Here is a 19,750-nt window from a genome sequence, read left to right on the forward strand (position 1 = left end):
TGGCCCCTCAGCTCCAGAAGGACAGGGAACTGCTGCAGAGAGTCCAGCGCAGCCACCAAGATGCTGAAGGGAGTGGAGCATCTCCCGTGTGAGGAAAGGCTGAGGGAGCTGGGGCTCTGGAGCTGGAGAAGAGGAGACTGAGGGGGGACTCATTCCTGGGGATCAATATGGAAAGGGGCAGCGTCAGGAGGATGGAGCCAGGCTCTTCTGGGTGACACCCAGTGACAGGACAAGGGGCAATGGGTGCAAACTGGAACACAGGAGGTTCCACTGAAAGAGGAGAAGAAACTTGTTGGGGGTGAGGGTGTCAGAGCCTGGCCCAGGCTGCCCAGGGAGGTTGTGGAGTCTCCTTCTGTGCAGACATTCAAACCCGCCTGGACACCTTCCTGTGGAACCTCAGCTGGGTGTTCCTGCTCCATGGGGGGATTGCACTGGGTGAGCTTTCCAGGTCCCTCCAACCCCTGACATTCTGGGATTCTGTGATCTGCTGGAGACCCTGCTAGTGTTGCTTCTTGGTGAACTGGTGGGGAAAGCACGTTTGTTTCATTTATTAAATTTTCATTTTCTAGATGTCAATTGTTGATGTACCACCGTTTCTATTCACTGTTAAGGGAGTTTCAGTGCTGGGCCCCTCACGCCAAGAAAGGCTTGAGGTGCTGGAGCGAGTTGAGAGAAGGGAACGGAGCTGGTGAGGGGCTGGAGCACAAGTGTGATGGGAGCGGCTGAGGGACCTGGGGGTTCAGCTGGAGAACAGGAGCTGAGGGGAGACCTTCTGATCTCTGAACTGCCTGAAAGGAGCTTGGAGCCAGGGGGGTCGGGCTCTGCTCCCCAGGAACAAGCGCCAGGAGCAGAGGAAACGGCCTCAAGTTGCGCCAGGGGAGGTTGAGGTTGGATGTGGGGAACAATTTCTTCCCCAAAGGGCTGTGGGGCATTGGAACAGGCTGCCCAGGGCAGTGCTGGAGTCACCAGCCCTGGAGGGGTTTAAAAAGCATTTAGATGAGGTTCTCAGGACATGGGTCAGTGCCAGGCGTGGGGGAACAGTTGGACTTGATCATCTTGAGCATCTTTTCCAACCAAAATGATTCTATGATTTTTCAGGGTGAAGAAGCCTGGCAAATACAGGCAATTTGCCTAAAGCCCCGCTGAGCTCCGGCTCTGCCCTGGTGTAAATTGTTGGCTGAAGCTCAGCATAGGGTTTGTCTTTCTGTGTCTCAACCCTTGCCCCAAACCCCCCAGCCCTGCCAGCATCTCACAGACATCGGTTTTTCACAGTGTGTGTTTCCCCATGTGCTCCGGCTGGGACTGTTCAGCTCCCCTCTCTTCTCCTGGCTGCGTTTTTGTCAACATCTCAGTCAGAAGAGTGCAATATGATGGGGGAAATATTTTAAGCCTTGCTACTTGGTTTCTAGTGGCCTTAAATGCTTCTGAAGTGGTCACATCCTGAACTGGTGCTGCTGAGGTTGGGGATCAGCTCTTTCCCGCTGTCAGTGAAAAGCCCATCAGCCTCTCTTGGCCTGCAGATCTGCATCCTGCAGCTTGCGGCTGCAGAAAATTACTGCTTGCCATTTTCAGCAGAGAAAGGTAGACTGTTCCAGTTGAAGCTGTCAGTATTTCATTTATTTTGGTCTCCAGACTTACAGGTCAGAAAAGACCTGGAGGACAAATGCAGAAAAGTCTCCTCCTTCCTTCTGCGGTTCCTGCACCAAGACTCAGAAAGCTGACAGGGATTTTGGTGCTGCTGCCCTGAAGGAGCTGCCAGTCACTGGAAAGATGTGAGATCTTTGATGCCCCTTGTCTGCAGAGGTAGGAGCAGCTCACAAGCTGGCTGAGCTAGGACCTGCCGTCACAGCAAACAAGTTTCTCCTCATGTTCAGATGGAGCCTCCCGTGTTTCGGTCTGTGCCCGTTGCCCCTCACCCTGGTGCTGGGCACCACTGAACAGAGTCTGCTCCATCCTCTGACACCCACCCTGAGCTATTGATCTCATTGATCGCATCACTCTCAGCTTCTCTTCTCCAGCTCAACAGCCCCAGCTCTCTCAGTGTCTCCTCATCACAAAGATGCTCCAGACCCCTCAGTGTCTTCGTAGCTCTTTCTGGACTCTCTCCAGTAGTTTCTTGTCCAACATGAATGGCACTGATCTGTGAAACAGCTTTCAAGCTGATGTCTCCTTTCTTGGCATCACCAGCGATTTCTGGGCTTTGTGGAGTCTTAACGGTGCTTTGGCAAAAGGATGCGCTGTGATATCTGCTGTGGCATTCACACACGGTTGTGCAGCTCTATTTCTCTCTCCCACCCCAAGATCTCCCCCTTCTCTTTCCCACAGCAAGCACAGTGCTTAGCGTCATCCCCAGCTGTTATCCGCGGCCTCGCAGGGCGTTCTAGGAGCTCTCTCCTGAGCTCATTCTTCCTGAGAAGTCACCATTCCAGCTCACGAAAGAGTCTGGAGTGTGTGTGTTTACACCACTCCTTAAATCAGGGGCCTCCTTTCCCCGCACCCTTTTGGTGGGGCTGATGCTGTGAGTGTGTCAACGGTTCACTCGGCCGTGCTTGAGCCGTGTCTGTGCTGAGAGCATCTCCTCACCCCGAATGTCGGCAGCAGAAATGCCAAGGCGATGAGAAACACATCCTCCTTTGCCAAGTGGTAGCAGATGTTCAGCTTGAGCAGAGGAACCAGGAACACGCAGCCTGTGCGCAGCCTCCTGCATTTATGTGCTGATTCGGGGCGGATACGATTTTCTCTTCCAGGAACTCCCTGATTTATGAGGGTTTCTAGTGTGCCTCACTTAGGGCAGAAGGACGCCGTCGCCTGTCTCAGATGCAGATCACAACCAGGTTGCATGAGATGTGCTGTATAAATGAGGCTTTTTGGGGGTGTGAAGGAGGAGGGAGCGCTGCCACCTTCTCTGCTGTTGAGTCTCTTCCCATGTTTGGTCACCATCTGGAAACGGCCCTGGAAATTCAAGCTTGAAGCTGAAGCTTCAAAAGCTTTGCATCAACCCATGTCTGCACAACCTCGGATGGGTGTCCCCAACTGGGGGACAACAGGACCTCAGCTTATTTTGGGATCCCGTGTCTCATTTCTCCTCAGACCTGGAATCTCAGATTTCTGCGATCATTTAGGAGCAGCCGAGGGGCAGATAAATCTGTTCAGTGTTTGTATTTAGAAGTGTATCTCCCTCTCCACATTTTCTCTTCTGATCATCTTTAGAAAACTTACACAGGCCAGATGAATGCCACTATTAAACATCTCCAGACCAGGCCACCAGCAGTAGGTATTAATACTGTGCTAGCTGCTGGTGCTACATCCTCCCTTCTGCTCTCCTCGCTGTGCCAGCTTCAGCCCCAGGAAACAGCCCTGGAACCGAATAGCACCGCGTAACGCTGCCGCCGTGCCTGGCTCCTGTCCCTGCGCGGCGGGGAACGGCTCCGAGGCACTGGTGTCAGCTGGAGGCAGCTGGTCCTCACGCTCTTCAGCCTCCTGCAGTCAGATGGGCAAGACTTGGCCATTAAGTGCAACCAGGATAGCTTGTTTTTGGTGGAAACCAGGACTATCACCCTGGATTTGATATTGAAAATAACAGGGTCACAGCTGGTCTTATCCACTCATTTTCCTGTGGTTTAAGATCTTTGTAGGACTCCGAGCTTCAACCTCTGTTGCTGCCCAGGTAACATGGGTGGTTTTATTTGATGTGAGGGTTGATTTTGATCTCTGGCCATCCGTAGGAGGTGGACTTGGTGGAGCACGTGGGCTCTGTCCCCTCCCGCCACGTGCTGTCAGGTGTCCTCAACACCAACAGGCGCCTCCGTCTCCTCTTCCAGGTACAACCCGGAGTGTCCCCTCTCCCAGGTGCAGGCGCTGGAGCCCTGGGGCAATACCGTGTACGGCTACGCCACGTGAGTACACTTTGCTGTGCCCACGCCGCGCCGCAGGACAGACACATCTCCCAGCCCTTCGCGCGTGGTGGCTCTGAAGGCTTTGCTCGTGTTTCCTCTGGTTCTCACCCTCCATCTCTAGCGTTCCCCGTTCAGACGCTGTTTTTCTTCCTCCTGACATCACTAGTGGCAGCATGTGCATCAGTTACAGGGTATATGTGGCGTCAGCTCCTGTAACCCACCCTTCCGTGCCACAGCCTGATGCCCAAAGCACACGTGCCTCAGGCTGAAGCCTCCTTAGATGAGGATGAGTGTTGCTGGCTGCCCCAGTGTCAGTTCCGCTGGCTTTGCATCTGCTGTCACCCACCCAGGCTGGAGAAGAGGCTGCGCTCCCCTCTCCCGTCACCCTCCCTCCCTCCCTCCCTTTTCCTGTCCTGTGCCCTTCCTATCCTCTCCTGGGGCAAAACCAAGCACTTTGCTACCTTGATCTCAGCCAACAGACTCTAGATGGAGCTGACAAGCCCTGACTCACCCCAGGGGCTTTGTGCGCGTTGCAGAAACGTGAGGATGAGTCCTTACCCTTGCAGGTGTGAAGATGCAGAAGCCTATGAGTTGCAGGATGGGGAGTTCAGCTCTGGGATCTTCATGAAATATCTGAAGAAACATATTCTGCAGGAGAAGAAGGTTACACATATGCTGGAGGACGTGTTAGAAGGTAAAGAAGTGTTTTTAATCCAGGCTAGAAACCGCTTCCTTCAGTAGAAGGGTGAGAAGAGGTATTAGCAGAAACCGAGTGGCTCTTTGGCACCCCAGCCATCCCAGCAAGGGTGAGGATCAGCACCTCTGATCCCCCTCCATATAAACCAAACTGCAGGCCATGACCCATGCGAGCTTTTAATGACCTGGCAGTGGTACGGAGATGTTCGTGCAGGGTCTGAAAGGCAGGATGATAAATAAGGAACCTGGAGTGACCTTTGTTCCTCCAAACTCTTCCTCAGACATCGGCCGGGATCCCTTGGTCACTGGGAAGCAGGTGATGGAGATCAAACACACCCTGAAGGAAGCCCGGTCCCTGACGGACCCCATCTGCCCCTCGGGAGCAGCTGCCGAGCAGTGGGGCCGCGGCCACGGTGAGAGGGGAGAGCTGGGGATCCCTGTGTCTGCCGGGGGGTGCTGGTGGGACCCCCGAGGAGCTGAGAGCCACCAGCTGCTGACCATGCGGGGCTTTTCCTTCCAGACCCACTGAGCAGGACGCTGACCTTCCCCTGCGGTGCACAGGTGGAGCTTTGCTTCCACCGGCTCTTCTCCAACATGATGTACGTGTGCGCCAAGCTGCAGCCGCCCCCGGCCCACGTCGCTGACGCCCGTGTCCTGCTCTGCAGACCCACCGTGAGTCCCCATGCTGGTCCCGTCCCCCCAGTTCCCACTGGGGCAGGGGTGGGAGGAGTGTTATGGGGTTCTGAGGGCTGGAAAAGGCTGAACCCACATGGACAAGGATCTTCTGTGCTGTCTCTGGTGCAAACAATCCTCCTTGCAGACACCTCTGAGTGTTCTCCCACGTACTGGTGCCCTGCACACCCCCTGCGCCTTGCTCCTAATGCATCAAAAACTAGGTTGGCTGCCACTTTTGATGCCTTTAGCCAGTTACTCCTCAGATCAATTTCTACCCTGCCTGATTAAATTATTGCAGTTAATCTGATCGAGGTGAACAGGCTTTCTGTTTTCTGCATTTGGAAGCAGATCTGGCTTTTTGAATTGTGCCTTCATAGTCCACTGTGCTAATACAATGCTGAAGGGAGTGGAGCATCTCCCGTGTGAGGAAAGGCTGAGGGAGCTGGGGCTCTGGAGCTGGAGAAGAGGAGACTGAGGGGGGACTCATTCCTGGGGATCAATATGGAAAGGGGCAGTGTCAGGAGGATGGAGCCAGGCTCTTCTGGGTGACAACCAGTGACAGGACAAGGGGCAATGGGTGCAAACTGGAACACAGGAGGTTCCACTGAAAGAGGAGAAGAAACTTGTTGGGGGTGAGGGTGTCAGAGCCTGGCCCAGGCTGCCCAGGGAGGTTGTGGAGTCTCCTTCTGTGCAGACATTCAAACCCGCCTGGACCCCTTCCTGTGGAACCTCAGCTGGGTGTTCCTGCTCCATGGGGGGATTGACCTGGATGAGCTTTCCAGGGCCCTTCAACCCCTCACATTCTGTGGTTCTGTGATATATCTTAATGCAACAATATATCCTCCTGTACTTGCTCCCAGTCGAGCCGGAGCAGTTTCCTCGCACCGTTTCTCACACCTTTCTTAACAGACCACATGCCCAGCGTGGTCTTTCCTGGTGGTTTCTGTGCCCCCACTATGGATTTAACTCGCTGCTCCTTTTTGCTAACCATCTTCCTCATTTTCCGTAGCCATTTTGCTGAAGCGTAGCGTGACTCTGGTGGATTTTTACCCTTGTTGCTCATGGAGGGACGCTGACCCCAGGTCCGTTGTGGTTGCTGATGCAGCGGGAGGTTTGGAGCCTGATCCTGCCCAGGACCAAGCCGGAGCATCACTTCCCCTCGTGAGCTCCCTAAGCACACGTGAACGTCGCGTGTTGTCTGTGTGTTTGTGTGTATCCACCCCTCATGGCGGGGAAAGGGGGACCCAGCTGCTTGCTCCTGCATCCGGAGCTGCCTCAGGAGGAGCTGGGAAGACCAGAAAGGGACCCCAGGAGAGCCAGGGCGGTGGGATCCCTGTCCCTGTCCTCTGCGAGCTCACACTGACCTCCAGTGGTGTCTGCAGTGGTGGCAGCACATCCTGACATCTGATGCTGAGATCTAAGACGTTCCCATTTTATACTCTGTGCTGTTCCAGTGTCCACTTCTTTTAAACTTTTATGTTTGATCTCCTTGTTTCCAAGTCACTTCTTCTGGAGCTGTTTGACCTATGGCCTCTCCAGTCACCATTTCTGCAATTTATTTAGAATATCTGAAACTCTGGGCCAGCTAAAACTCTGGCCTTGCCACTTACTGGGCATCATCTGTATTAAATAATGCACTCCACCATGGGGAAATGTTTATAAATAATTATGAGTGGGCTAAAAAATTAATTTAGAAAATACCTTTTTTCCATTTCCTGACTCCTATTCAGCCAGAAATGATAAAGGAGACTAATGGAAGGAAGTACTTGCTTTGAATCTCACATGTCAGGGCTTTAATTGATCCCTTGAGACTGGCTCGGTCCTCATCCAGGTGAATATCTTGAAGGTCATCAGGCTGGAGAGCTGCGTGCTTGTGGGACGTGGCCCTGGAGATATGAGAGGTCGTGGGGAGCTGGTGGATTATCGAGGATGCTGATGAACAGGAAGGGGAGCAGAGGTGGCAGGAGGCCATGGACGTGCCAGGGCTCCTAACTGAGCTCACACGTGGAAAGGAGGTGTGCAAGAGGTAGAAGCAAGGGTGGGTGGTGTAGAAGGGCTATAGACATGTGGTTCAAGCATGTAGGCTTGGGGTTAGGAAAGTCAAAGTAGGAACAAGAAGGGTTTCTACAAGGTGACACTGAATGTGGAAAAGGCCAAGGTGCTTGATGTCTGCTTCATTTCAGTCTCCAGGACTCCCAGGCCCCTGAGACCAGGTCTGGAGCAAGGAAGACTTAGACCTGGTGGAGGACCAGGTCAAGGAGTATGTCAACAAAGTGAACGTGTACAAATCTCTGAGACCTGGTGGGATGCACCCACCGGAGCTGAGAGAGCTGGAGATGAGACTGTGAGGCCACTTTCCATCAGCTCATGGTGATCTTCCTGGGGCCTGGAAGAAAGCTGGTGTCACCCCTGCTTCAGCGGGGCAAGGGCGAAGATCTGAGGAGTCACAGGGCTGGTCAGCCTCACCTTGATCCATGGAAAGGTGGTAGAGCCAATAATCCCTGAATCCCAGAATGTGGGGGGTTGGAAGGGACCTGGAAAGCTCATCCAGTGCAATCCCCCCATGGAGCAGGAACACCCAGCTGAGGTTCCACAGGAAGGTGTCCAGGCGGGTTTGAATGTCTGCAGAGAAGGAGACTCCACAAACTCCCTGGGCAGCCTGGGCCAGGCTCTACCACTCTCACCATGAAGAAGTTACTTCTCATATTGAAATGGAACCTCCTGTGTTCCAGTTTGCACCCATTACCCCTTGTCCTGTCACTGGTTGTCACCCAGAAGAGCCTGGCTCCATCCTCCTGACACTGCCCCTTTCCATATTGATCCCCAGGAATGAGTCCCCCCTCAGTCTCCTCTTCTCCAGCTCCAGAGCCCCAGCTCCCTCAGCCTTTCCTCACACGGGAGATGCTCCACTCCCTTCAGCATCTTGGTGGCTGCGCTGGACTCTCTCCAGCAGTTCCCTGTCCTTCTGGAGCTGAGGGGCCACAACTGGACACAATATTCCAGGTGTGGTCTCCCCAGGGCAGAGCAGAGGGGCAGGAGAACCTCTCTGACCTACTGACCACCCCCTTCTAACCCACCCCAGGTACCACTGGCCTTCCTGGCCACAAGGGCCCAGTGCTGGCTCATGGTGACCCTGCTGTCCCCAGGACCCCCAGGTCCCTTTCCCCTACGCTGCTCTCTAATAGGTCATTCCCCAACTTACACTGGAGCCTGGGGTTGTTCCTGCCCACATTCAAGACTCCACACTTGCCCTTGTTCTATTTCATTACATTTTCCCCACCCAACTCTCCAGCCTGTCCAGGTCTCTGGATGGCAGCACAGCTTCCAGTGTCACCACTCCTCCCAGCCTGGTGTCACCAGCAGTTTGTGTCGTTGCTGTTGCTCTGGATGGTGGGGCAGAGCGTGCGCTCGGCAGGTTTGCTGCTCACACTGACTGGGAGGGGTGGCCAATGGTTCTGCTGCTGTAGAGGGACATGAGCAGGCTGGAGAAATGGGCCAACAGGAACCTCATGAATTCAACAAGGGGAAGCGCAAAGTCCCGCATCTGAGAAGGAAAACCCCGTGTAAAGGCATTAAATTAAAACTAAACCTTTCCTGCTCTGAGGATGATTGAATATGTTGTTTCTTTTGGAAAACTGGGGGACTACAGTGGGTCTGTGGATTCCCTGACGCCGCAGCCCCAGTTGGTGAATTCATGAGTCCCCCACACTGCGGGCTTGTTTTCTGTTTTCACTAACGACCTCAGTGATGTGCCGTAGCACGCGCTGATTAAATACAGAGATGCCGTAACACTGGGTATCTCTGCAAGGTGCCAAAAGCCTGGGTTAGATTTGAGAAGGCTTTGGATGAACTGGAGATGCGATCTGAGGCCAAGGCTGTGATCCAGCAGATGCAGGTTCCTGAATGGGAAACGGCTGGTGTGCAAATCCTGGTCGAAATCCACAGCAGCTGGTGCAACAAAACCAGGGCAGAAAACTGAGCCGAAGTTGTAAACCAGAGCTCTGAGGTCTGTGTGAGATCCTCTCTGGCTCTTCTCGCTGCTGCTGAGGCTGCAGCCCGGCGTCCAGTTCTGGGGCTGTGCTGCATGGGGACCAACTAAAGGGCATCCAAAGGAATAAAGAAGGAGCAAGAGAAGTGTGGTTTAGGTGAGAAAAGCAAAAATATACAAAAGTTTTTTCCAGCGTGGAAGGAAGTCGTGGTTTGAATTGCAGTGAGGGAGATCCAGGGTGACCGTGACATTTTCATGGTAAAAAGAGTGAATGTCTGGGAGGGGTTTTGCCTGAGGGTGTTGCAAAGTCAGCACCCATGTGGATCCCTTGGAGCGTCTGTTGGGCATGACGTGCGTCACCAAATCTGTGGAGTTTGGGCCGCGTGGTGCCTTTGGTCCCTTCTGGTCCGTGTCCCCGTGGTGAGGGTCCGGGCCAAACAACGTCCTCCCTGTGTGGATGCTGAAGGGACTTCAGGCATTTGCCCCCAGTGTCGAGCATTCACCCCTTCGCTTTGGGATCATCCCAAGGGATGAAGGGGAGACCTTCTCACTCTCTGCAGCTGCCTGGAGGGTTGAACAGATGTGGAAACTAGGTTCTCAGAAACATGGGGCAGTGCCAGGGTTGGGGTAACGTTGGACTCGATGATCTTGAGGGTCTCTTCCAACCAAAATGATTCTGTGTTTCTGTGATTTTAGTTTCTACCCCCACTATTTTCCTCACCAGAAACAAATTGCTGTGGCCACTTGCAGGCAACAGTTTATGCAAGGTCTGCTAAGCCTCGCGACACCTCCCTGTGCTTCTCCAACCTGTGCCTGCCCGCAGCATCCTGACATCCTTCATCAACACACCCCGTGCTGCTTCTGCCAACAGCACGGGAGTCTTGCGTGGGTCGGCCCCTCCCGATGTGCCACGTGTGGCTGCGCTGACCTGCCCGACGCCGCCGGCACGTCCCGCTGTTGGCGATGCCACGTTGACAGCATCGGGCCCTGCTGGCTGCTGGCAGCGGGAAACACCTTCTCGTGGGACACGCTGGTGCACCATGGGCTGTCACCCAGCCCAGGGGGCTCAAATCCAGAGCGAACTGCTGTTTCATGAGGCCCTTATTCCCTTGTCTCTTCTTGTGCCATTAGTGGCACGTTCGTTACTGGAGATCTAATAGACACAGGGCTGTTTTGGGAAAGTTTGAGTAATTCAGACAGAATTGACTGATTTGTAGGTGGCAGGGGGTTAACTGGAACCTGTGCCGTGGGAAAGCTCACTGCCCCCAGCACACCCCTGCGCTGCAGTGGGTTGTGACACCAGCTGTTGCTGCTGTCGGCTGGGCTGGAAGTCCCGCTGCACCCCGGTTTTCCTGGTAGATGCCCTCAGGGGATGATTAACTAGGATTTCGAGCTGCCACGCACAAGGCCGGTGTGTGAAACCCCTGTATTTCTGTACTTCCATGAGGGTACACAGCATTGCCCCCAGCCAAAGTGTGAAGGGCGCTGCTGTGGGGAGCAGCAGTGTGTCCCGTGGGCGATCGACTGTCCACACCAGGGCTGATGCTCCAATTTCCTTACATTTCCTCTGTTTTTTCTGTTCCTGACGCAGGAGGTGGATGATGCGGCTGTTCTGGAAGAGAACCGCCCGGAGCCAGCCGAGTCGCTGCTCGCCTCCGTGTACAAGCGGGAGGAGCTGGACTGCGTCTTCCAGCTCTGCGGACTGCAGAGAATTCAGGTGGGGAGCTGCGAGCTGCAAATCTCCATGGTTCTGCAGCAGCCCCATGTCGCCGGTACCCCCCGTCCCTGCTGGATGTGTCCCTCTGACTGTGTCTCCATGCAATGCCTGACATGTCTGTGTCACTGTGACACCCAGGTGGATGGTACAGGAGCTGGTTGACCTTCAAGGCACAAAAGCCATCCTCTTCCTCTTGGTTCACAGAATCACAGAATAGTGTCAGGGGTTGGAAGGGCCCTGGAAAGCTCATCCAGTGCAATCCCCCATGGAGCAGGAACACCCAGCTGAGGTTCCACAGGAAGGTGTCCAGGCGGGTTTGAATGTCTGCACAGAAGGAGACTCCACAACCTCCCTGGGCAGCCTGGGCCAGGCTCTGACACCCTCACCCCCAACAAGTTTCTTCTCCTCTTTCAGTGGAACCTCCTGTGTTCCAGTTTGCACCCATTGCCCCTTGGTTGTCACCCAGAAGAGCCTGGCTCCATCCTCCTGACACTGCTGCTTTCCATATTGATCCCCATGAATGAGTCCCCCCTCAGTCTCCTCTTCTCCAGCTCCAGAGCCCCAGCTCCCTCAGCCTTTCCTCACACGGGAGATGCTCCACTCCCTTCAGCATCTTGGTGGCTGCGCTGGACTCTCTCCAGCAGTTCCCTGTCCTTCTGGAGCTGAGGGGCCACAACTGGACACAATATTCCAGGTGTGGTCTCCCCAGGGCAGAGCAGAGGGGCAGGAGAACCTCTCTGACCTACTGACCACCCCCTTCTAACCCACCCCAGGTACCATTGGCTTCCTGGCCACAAGGGCCCAGTGCTGGCTCATGGTCACCCTGCTGTCCCCAGGACCCCCAGGTCCCTTTCCCCTACACTGCTCTCTAATAGGTCATCCCCCAGCTTACACTGGAACCTGGGGTTGTTCCTGTTCACTCCATTTTTCTGTGCTGCCCAGCCAGGGAGGCTGTTCTGAGCCTGTGTCGTCCCAGGGGAGATCAAACTAACCCAAATATTTCAGATGATGTCTCGCCAGCCTGAGCGATGGGCTCAGGGGCTGCCCGGGATCTCGAGCAGCAGGGGGTTTATCCGCTGCCATCAGTGACACCACCAGCCTGATCCAAGCTGGGCCTCTCTGCCACTTCAAAGGCTCTTGAAGTATTTAAGGACCACGAGAAAGGCAGAGTTGCCATTCCCCTGGCTTGTGTCTCCAGCAGATTATCTCTCCCCAAATAGCAGTGTGCACCTTGTTTCTCGTTTGAATTTTCCCCCCTCACACCTCGTGCCAGCTGCCGTTCTCTGCTCCGCGCAGACTCGCGCCCCGTGTTGCGCTCGACGTGCTGCCTGGATCTGCCCACACGAGCTCCGTTTGCTGAGTGCGTGACGTGCCTCGGCATATGGCAGCTCTTCCAGTCCTTGATTGTTCCTGGAGTTCTTTTCTGAACCCTTCCCAAGAGTTCAGCGTTGATTTTAAGTGCAGACATGAGACCAGGACCCTGCTTTGCCTGCCAAAATCTTCTCCTTGCTCCGTTATCCATCTCCCTGCTTTGCACAACCAAGCATCTCAGGCACAGCCCCATGCTGGGGCTTCGTATTCAAGGATTTGGCTCCCATAAATATGGTTATTTTCTGATTTATTCACCATCTTTCATAAAAATCTAAAATAGCGTTACACTGTGAATGGGTCCCCGCAGAGCACTGCTGTTTAAAGCTGTTGGCTTTTGCTGCACGGTGTGTTTTATTTAAGTGGTTCATATCCCTCCCCGTGCCTGCTTTCCTCCGGTGTGTGCAGCGGTCCCGAGCCGTGGCCGGACGGACACCGCGGTGTCGCTGCCGTGGCCGCAGCCCCTGTCCCCTCCCGCTCCGCGGGCGATGCTCGCGGTGACGACTGGGCTGGCCGGGTCCCAAGTGAGGTGGCCCAATTTCAGGAGAAGTCCTGGAATCCAGAAACAGCGGCTCATGCCCGCGAGCGTGGCGCCAGAGCTGTTTTCCTCTGGCAGCGGCGCTGCTCCGTCGTGCCACAGCATGGGGCTGCGAGCCCGCGGAGCTGCCGGCCCGCCTGCTTCTGCTCACAGCTGCAGCCCCAAAAGACTCTGCCTTGAGTCTTTGTCTCCGATTCACTTTGCATCCTTTGCTTTCCCAGGCGGACGTGGTCCTGCGCTTGGATTTGCACTACACCCCGCAGGGCACAGGGCAGAAGGCTTGCGAGAGCCTGCAGACCACCCTCCAGAAATCCCTGCTGGGGCCGTTCTTCGGGCAGAGGAGTCACCCCCAGCCCGGCCACCCCCGGACTCCATCCCGCGCGGGCAGCCTGTGCGGGGACCCGCGGGGACCCGCGTCCCTGGGGACGGGCTCGGGCCGCAGCTGGCCCTGCAGCCACCCCTCGCAGGCCAGCGAGCCCGAAGAGAACGACGAGAGTGACCTGAGCCAGCTCTGCTTGGCTCTGCTGCGCGCTGGCCCGGGGCACAACCACCCCTGACCCGCGGCTGCTGTCCCCAGCCCTGGGACACCGTTTTTACAGAGGTGGCAGTCATTCGAGCGCTAAATACATCAGAGTCCGTCAGCTGCTCCCCAGCCTCAGCAATCACACTGTCCAAAGGAGGCTTCTGCCCTCAAAGGCTGCTGGAAATACCCCCTGTCCTGGGGAGCATCAGGGATCCGCGAGGAGTCACCGTCGTGTCTGGCACAGGACGGGACCACCCAACACTCGTAACGTTTCCAGCCAAAACCCAGCGTCACTGGCACTCAGGGGCACCGGCTGACGTTCTCTGCGTGTTAGGCTTTGCCTGAAAGCGAATGTGACAGCATTAAATGCGGTGAGGAACACACAAACACTACAGAGCTGTGCTACGGCAGCGGCACGGCCTCCGCACCCACCGCGGCTGCTGACCCTCACCGTGCTCATGCCAGGGACACGCGGCTTGACCAAAGGACCCAGACAAAACTGAATGTATAAGCTCTGCCCTGGGCTCACAGCGTGGTTTTCTTTCCTTGCGAGTCCTGCCTGTGTCAAAGCAGGTTTTAAGTTATGCATTTATATATTAATATTTCTAAATAATGTATTTATACTTGGGCAAGACAGTTGCTTGCTCAGAAAATGAAGGTCCAATTTTATATCAGGTGTATGTTTACAATGAATGCTGGTTTTCCATCAGTAGTAGCTGCGAGGCGATTGCACTTACACCTTCTAGCGTGGTACACGGGGCGTAAAAGGGCGTCAGGTCCTCTGCAGTCCTGAGTTCCTCTCAGATGCAGTTTTCCCCATGTGGGAGGTGGGAAAGAGCAGGATGGGGGAGGAGGAACCTCAAACAAGTCATTATTAGCGCAGATGCTATTTCGAAGTGCCTGTCTCTGGGCAGCCTCCAGCACTACGTTTTGTGGAGAGCCAGCTGTCCGGAGGGAACCCCAAGGGCACCCCGAGGGGCTGCAGCCGCCTCCTGCTTCTCCAGTGCTGGTTTCATGGAGGTTTCAGCATCGCTCCCGGTGGTTGCTCAGCGGGGGATTCAAATAGTTCAGCAGGGGCTGACGACCCTGGTGAGGTGCGGGAGCTGCATCCTTGGGGACAGTTTGGAGTGGAGAAGGTGCCGATGAGCTGATCCGAGTTGGGGTGCTCGAGCAGAGACCACCGGAGGTCCCTGCTGTGGTCCTGTGAGCTTGGAGACCAATGTCAAGGGTGGCAGGGTGGTGACAATGTCTTCTTGCTCTGAAAGAGGGATGCAGAGGGCATTTTCTAAGCTTTGGTTCTTCAGCAGTGAAGGTGCTTCCGTATCCATTTATTGTGTCTGTTGCAGTGCGGAAAAATATGAAATGTTCCTTCCAGATAAACCGTCCTACCCGCGCTGGCAGCCTGTCCGGGGAGAACAGAGGAGGCTTTATCCTCACCGCGAGCAGAGCCAAGGGAAAGAGGAGAGGCCCCATCTGGCTGAAGTCGAGAAAGTCTCCTAGGAAAAAATGTAAAGCTAAAAGAAGGAAATTACAGGATGTAGTTTGAATAAGAGGGACTGATGGAGAAGCTAAACCAGGAAATAATGAGTGAATCGAAGGGACAACCAATGATCAACACCAGCGGAAACCGAAGCGAGGTGGGTGGGAATGGCTGTGCGGGTGTTTGGGGTCCTGTTGCCTCTATGAGGATGACACGCACCCTCCTGTGCTGTTGGGGCACCATACGTTTCAGGCTCACATAATCACAGCAAATATCATCTCATGTGAATGGTACTCTCATTCGAAGCGAGGCTGTTTATTTTTTCTGAATAAAACACTATTGGTGGTTTTGAATGCATAAAACTTCCTATGGTTCAGAGTAACTGTCCTTATTTTTCTGTTGTTGCCAGGGTTAGAATCATAGAATCACAGAATCATTTTGGTTGGAAGAGACCCTCAGGATCATGGAGTCCAACCATAACCCACCCCTGGCACTGCCCCATGTCCTGAGAACCTCATGTCCGTCTGTCCAGCCCTCCAGGGATGGTGACTCCAGCACTGCCCTGGGCAGCCTGTTCCAATGCCCCACAGCCCTTTGGGGAAGAAATTGTTCCCCACATCCAACCTCAACCTCCCCTGGCGCAACTTGAGGCCGTTTCCTCTGCTCCTGGCGCTTGTTCCTGGGGAGCAGAGCCCGACCCCCCTGGCTCCAAGCTCCTTTCAGGCAGTTCAGAGATCAGAAGGTCTCCCCTCAGCTCCTGTTCTCCAGCTGAACCCCCAGGTCCCTCAGCCGCTCCCATCACACTTGTGCTCCAGCCCCTCACCAGCTCCGTTCCCTTCTCTCCACTCACTCCAGCACCTCAAGGTCTTTCTTGGCGTGAGGGAGCCAGAACTGCCCCCAGGATTCACGGTTTGTCCTCCCCAGGTCCCAGCACAGGTTCGGTCACTGCCCTGGGCCTGCTGGCCACACCAGTGCTGGTCCCAGACAGGATCCTCTGGCCTATTGGCCACCTGGGCACCCGCTGGCTCATGTTCAGCCGCTGTCACCAACACCCCCAGGTCCTTTTCCAGCCGCTCTTCCCCAGCCTGCAGCGTTCATGGGGTTGTTGAGACCCAAGTGCAGGACCTGACACCTGCCCTTGGCCTCAGCCCATTGACTCAGCTGGTTTAGATCCCTCTGTGTGGCCTTCCCACCCTCCAGCAGATCAACACTCAACTTGGTGTCATCTACAAATTGCCTGAGGGTGCCCTCGATCCCCTTGTCCAGGTTATTGATGAAGAGATTAGGCGGCCTCCTGTCCTCGTGCCACCCGTAGGACTTGTCCCTGTCACCAGCTCCCCCACTCCCTCCAGGAGCTGCAGCAGCCGAGCCCAGGGCCAGCACCGCGTGTGATAACTGAGAACACGGGCGCTTGCAGAGGTGGGTTTGGATGGAATGTTGGCCCTTTGGCCACCAGCCGGGTGACTCGGGACGGGTGAGGCCGTGTCTGCCCCGTCCCCTTACGCGGGATATGCAGACTTCCCCGCGCTGGGGTGTCTGTGTGCTTCGACTTGGTTCTCTGAGACCGTAGCACAGGGATCCGTGACTTTTATCTGTGATGGTAGATCTACCAAGACAATTTAATCAAGACAATTAAATTAAACAGTATTCCCTGAAAATAAAAGAAACAGTTTCAGAACAAATATGAGGCCTTGGTACTTACTTTAAAAATGTTCTTTAAGCTCCAATGATTGTTTGCTGCTACCCTTATCTACAGTCATGCTGTAGCTATAGCTAAATGGAAAGTTAAATGTATTCACGAGGTGTTAATGTCTACATCTCATTATTTGCAGTCTCTCAGAGAAAGCAAAAGTACCTACAAATAGCGCTATGCCAGAAACCCGTTTCTTGACCAACAGCGTTGCTTCAGCATGCGATGGACTGGTTCATTCTAGAAGGTCACAGCTGCTGACGACAAGAAGCTTTGTATTTGGATATGGCTCCTTTTTTGGTCCATGTGAAACATGTTTGAATGGTAAATATTTTCTAACACTTTGGAGTTACTGTTGCTCTTCCCATTTTCTGTAGGTCAACATATGGTTCATGGCAATACTGTACAGGTCTAAAGTCTCTTTACAAGAAGTAGTCTGGGGTGCCGTGAGTCCATTTTTAGCAGGAGCTACATCACCATTTTTAGCAGGAGCTACAAAACAGCAAAGGGTCACAACGTAAAACGAAGCAGTGAGAAAAGCGCATTGCAAATAAGGTGGATGACAGATTTGATCTTTCATTGCTGTGTCCGAAATGTGCCCTGGAGCGAGAAGGTCTGACAGAAAGGTGCCCAAGCGGATCCAGGCCCTGGTGCGCAGGGACACTGATCCCAAAGGGCTCAGCAGCAGCCTCGAGATGGGGGAAACCCCAACACTGGGCATGTTTAAGATTCACCTGCACATGGGACTGGGCCGGCTTGTCTAGACCGGGCTTGTGCCCAGAAAGGTTGCACCAGGTGATCCTTGTGGTCCCTTCCAGCCTGTTTTTCTATGACTGTGGTTACTGTGCTTCTCCTGACCCCGTCCTTCCCGCTCTGCAGCCCGAGCGCTGGAGGGAAGGAGGCAGCACCCCGGGCCGGGCAGCAGCGATCCAGGCTCTGCTCACGCCGTGCCCGTGTCCCAGCAGCTTCTGCCCACTCAGCGCTTGGTTTCTCTCTTCATTGCTGCTCCCCCCAGCCGTTGCCCCACGGATGATGCTGTTTTCACCCACCTTTGTGTGACCCGACCTCACCTCTCGTCCTCTTCTGCCGCGGTACCGACCTGGCAGCAAGCGGCTGTTCTTACCGCTTCCCTTTCTCGCCTGACCACGCGAACCCCACCCGTCTTGTTATGTCAGCGATTCTGAGTGGATCTCCATGCCTTTTCCCACATGTTCTGAAGTAGCAGGTGGTGTCTCCAACTCTAAAACCCTGGGAATTCGATGCTATCCCATTGCATTTCTCTGCAGGATCATAGCCTGGGCAGTATGGGTGGGCTCCCTGTGTCCCCTTCACGCTCCCTTTAGTAAGAAAACCCGTCATTACTTAGTCTGCTTCTCCCAGAAGATCTACAAGACCCATGAAAGGCTGGGACTCCTTCATTAGCTGCACAACTGCAGGCAAAGCGGGAGCAAGAACTCAGCTCCGATTCACGTTCCCTCTCCGCCTCCCTCGCTCACGCGTCCATAAGCGCGGCCGTTGCCCTCAGCCTCCCCTGTTTCTGGGCCAGGCCGTGCCTGGGGGCTACAAACAGCTGATGGGGATTTAAAAGCTTTTCTGTAGGTGATACAGCTGCCCTCCCTTCGCCCAGGTCTGCTGTGTTTTCTTTGAGAAGCACCACGTGAACCGAAGCTTTAAAACATTCATTAATCTCTGATGAAAACGGCAATGATTCTATTTTTAGATAGATGCCCCTATTTCTCGTCGCTGCTCGCGGGTTGGAGGGAAGGACCTTGGCCGACAGCCTGATGCGCTCCTCTTCAGCTACAGAGTTCGTTGGGATGTGGTTCTCTGCTTGTTTGCTGATGTTTGGCAGTTTCTGGCGAAACAAGGCAAGTGTGCCTAAAAGGAGGAGAGAACAAGGCAGTGAAATGACATTTCTGTCTGGCTTGTTGAGTTACTGGGAAATCACCGGCCCAGCATACAGGGAAGAAGCGCATTACACTGGCACACGTACCTGAGCCCAGCGCCCTTCTGCTGGCAGCAGCTTCCTCGAGGTTTGGCTTTTTTGTGACCAAGGAGAAGGTCAATTTGTCCCAGATGAGCCACTCTCCAGCCTCATCAATTGTCATTTTTGCCCCTGAGGGTGGTGAGAGCCTGGCCCAGGTTGGCCAGAGAGGTGGTGGATGAACCATCCCTGGAGACATCCCAGGCCAGGCTGGACGGGGCTCTGAGCAACCTGAGCTGGTGAAGATGTCCCTGTCATGGCAGGGGGGCACTGGGGGAGCTTATAAGTCTCTTCCAACCCAAACTGTTCCATGATTCTTTCTGCACCTGAAGAACTGACCACACAAGGAAACCAGCAAGTTGGGGCTAAGAAGGCAGCAGAAGCGATGGGTCACATCTCGGGCCAGGCCGGGACACAGCTATGGAGGCAGGTGACACCAAAGTGTGTCCTCATGCCAAGAGAATCCTCCCGGCACCTTTGGGTCACCAAGGCCTCTGTGGGTGTTTCAGGCACCGCTGGGGCATCACTGCCATGTTCCCACGTGTCTGAGGAGCGGCGTGGAGGCAGGACAGGAATCATAGAATCGTTTGGTTGGAAAAGAACCTCAGGATCACCAAGTCCAACCATAACCCAACTCTGGCACTAAACCATGTCCCTAAGAACCTCGTCTATATGCCTTTTGGACCCCTCCAGGGACGGTGGCTCCACCACTGCCCTGGGCAGCCTGTTCATGGGATGGCTCTTGGTTTGCTGGGCCCTGAGCCTCCCCCTGGGCACAGAGCTGCTGCTTGTTGTTCTCACCAGAGGTACAGAGCAGAACTGGGGCCTCCTGGTGGGTACCTATGAACATCTCCATCCTCCGTAGGCATGTTGTCCTCCTTACCTGTCCAGAGTGTGCAAGAGGGGCAGAAACGCCTCCAGCAGCTCCCGGGTCTCTCACCATCGTCACATTAGTGAGTAAGGACATAATGAACTTTCATCCCATCAGCATCACCCAGCCATCGAGTTCTGCAGCTTACCTGGTGAAATCCAGCAATACGCAGGTGCTTGGTGAGTGGAAAATGCCTCCTGCATGCAGAGCAGCAGCTCATCGTTTGTTTTCTCAGGGTTACGTTACCTATGGTGCGGGTCTGGCTGCTGTTGGGGACAAAGGAGCATCCCAGAGGTGTGACCCGAGGTCGGCGTCACGAAGCAA

At 54.7% G+C, this 19,750-nt stretch overlaps 1 protein-coding gene across 1 annotated transcript in view; it reads left to right on the top strand.

The window, feature by feature from the left end:
- The window catches only part of LOC136106781 (mucosa-associated lymphoid tissue lymphoma translocation protein 1-like), a 28,674-nt gene extending 13,428 nt beyond the window's left edge, over positions 1-15,246 (top strand). The window contains 6 exon segments of the mRNA XM_071813699.1: positions 3,822-3,896; positions 4,463-4,590; positions 4,874-5,005; positions 5,113-5,264; positions 10,847-10,972; positions 13,100-15,246. Coding sequence (XP_071669800.1) covers positions 3,822-3,896; positions 4,463-4,590; positions 4,874-5,005; positions 5,113-5,264; positions 10,847-10,972; positions 13,100-13,435 — 949 coding nt within the window. The 3' untranslated portion in view covers positions 13,436-15,246.
- The last annotated feature ends 4,504 nt before the right edge of the window (positions 15,247-19,750 follow it).

This window comes from Patagioenas fasciata, chromosome 12 (assembly GCF_037038585.1).
Source record: "Patagioenas fasciata isolate bPatFas1 chromosome 12, bPatFas1.hap1, whole genome shotgun sequence".
In the NCBI taxonomy this organism is placed as follows: Eukaryota; Metazoa; Chordata; class Aves; order Columbiformes; family Columbidae; genus Patagioenas; species Patagioenas fasciata.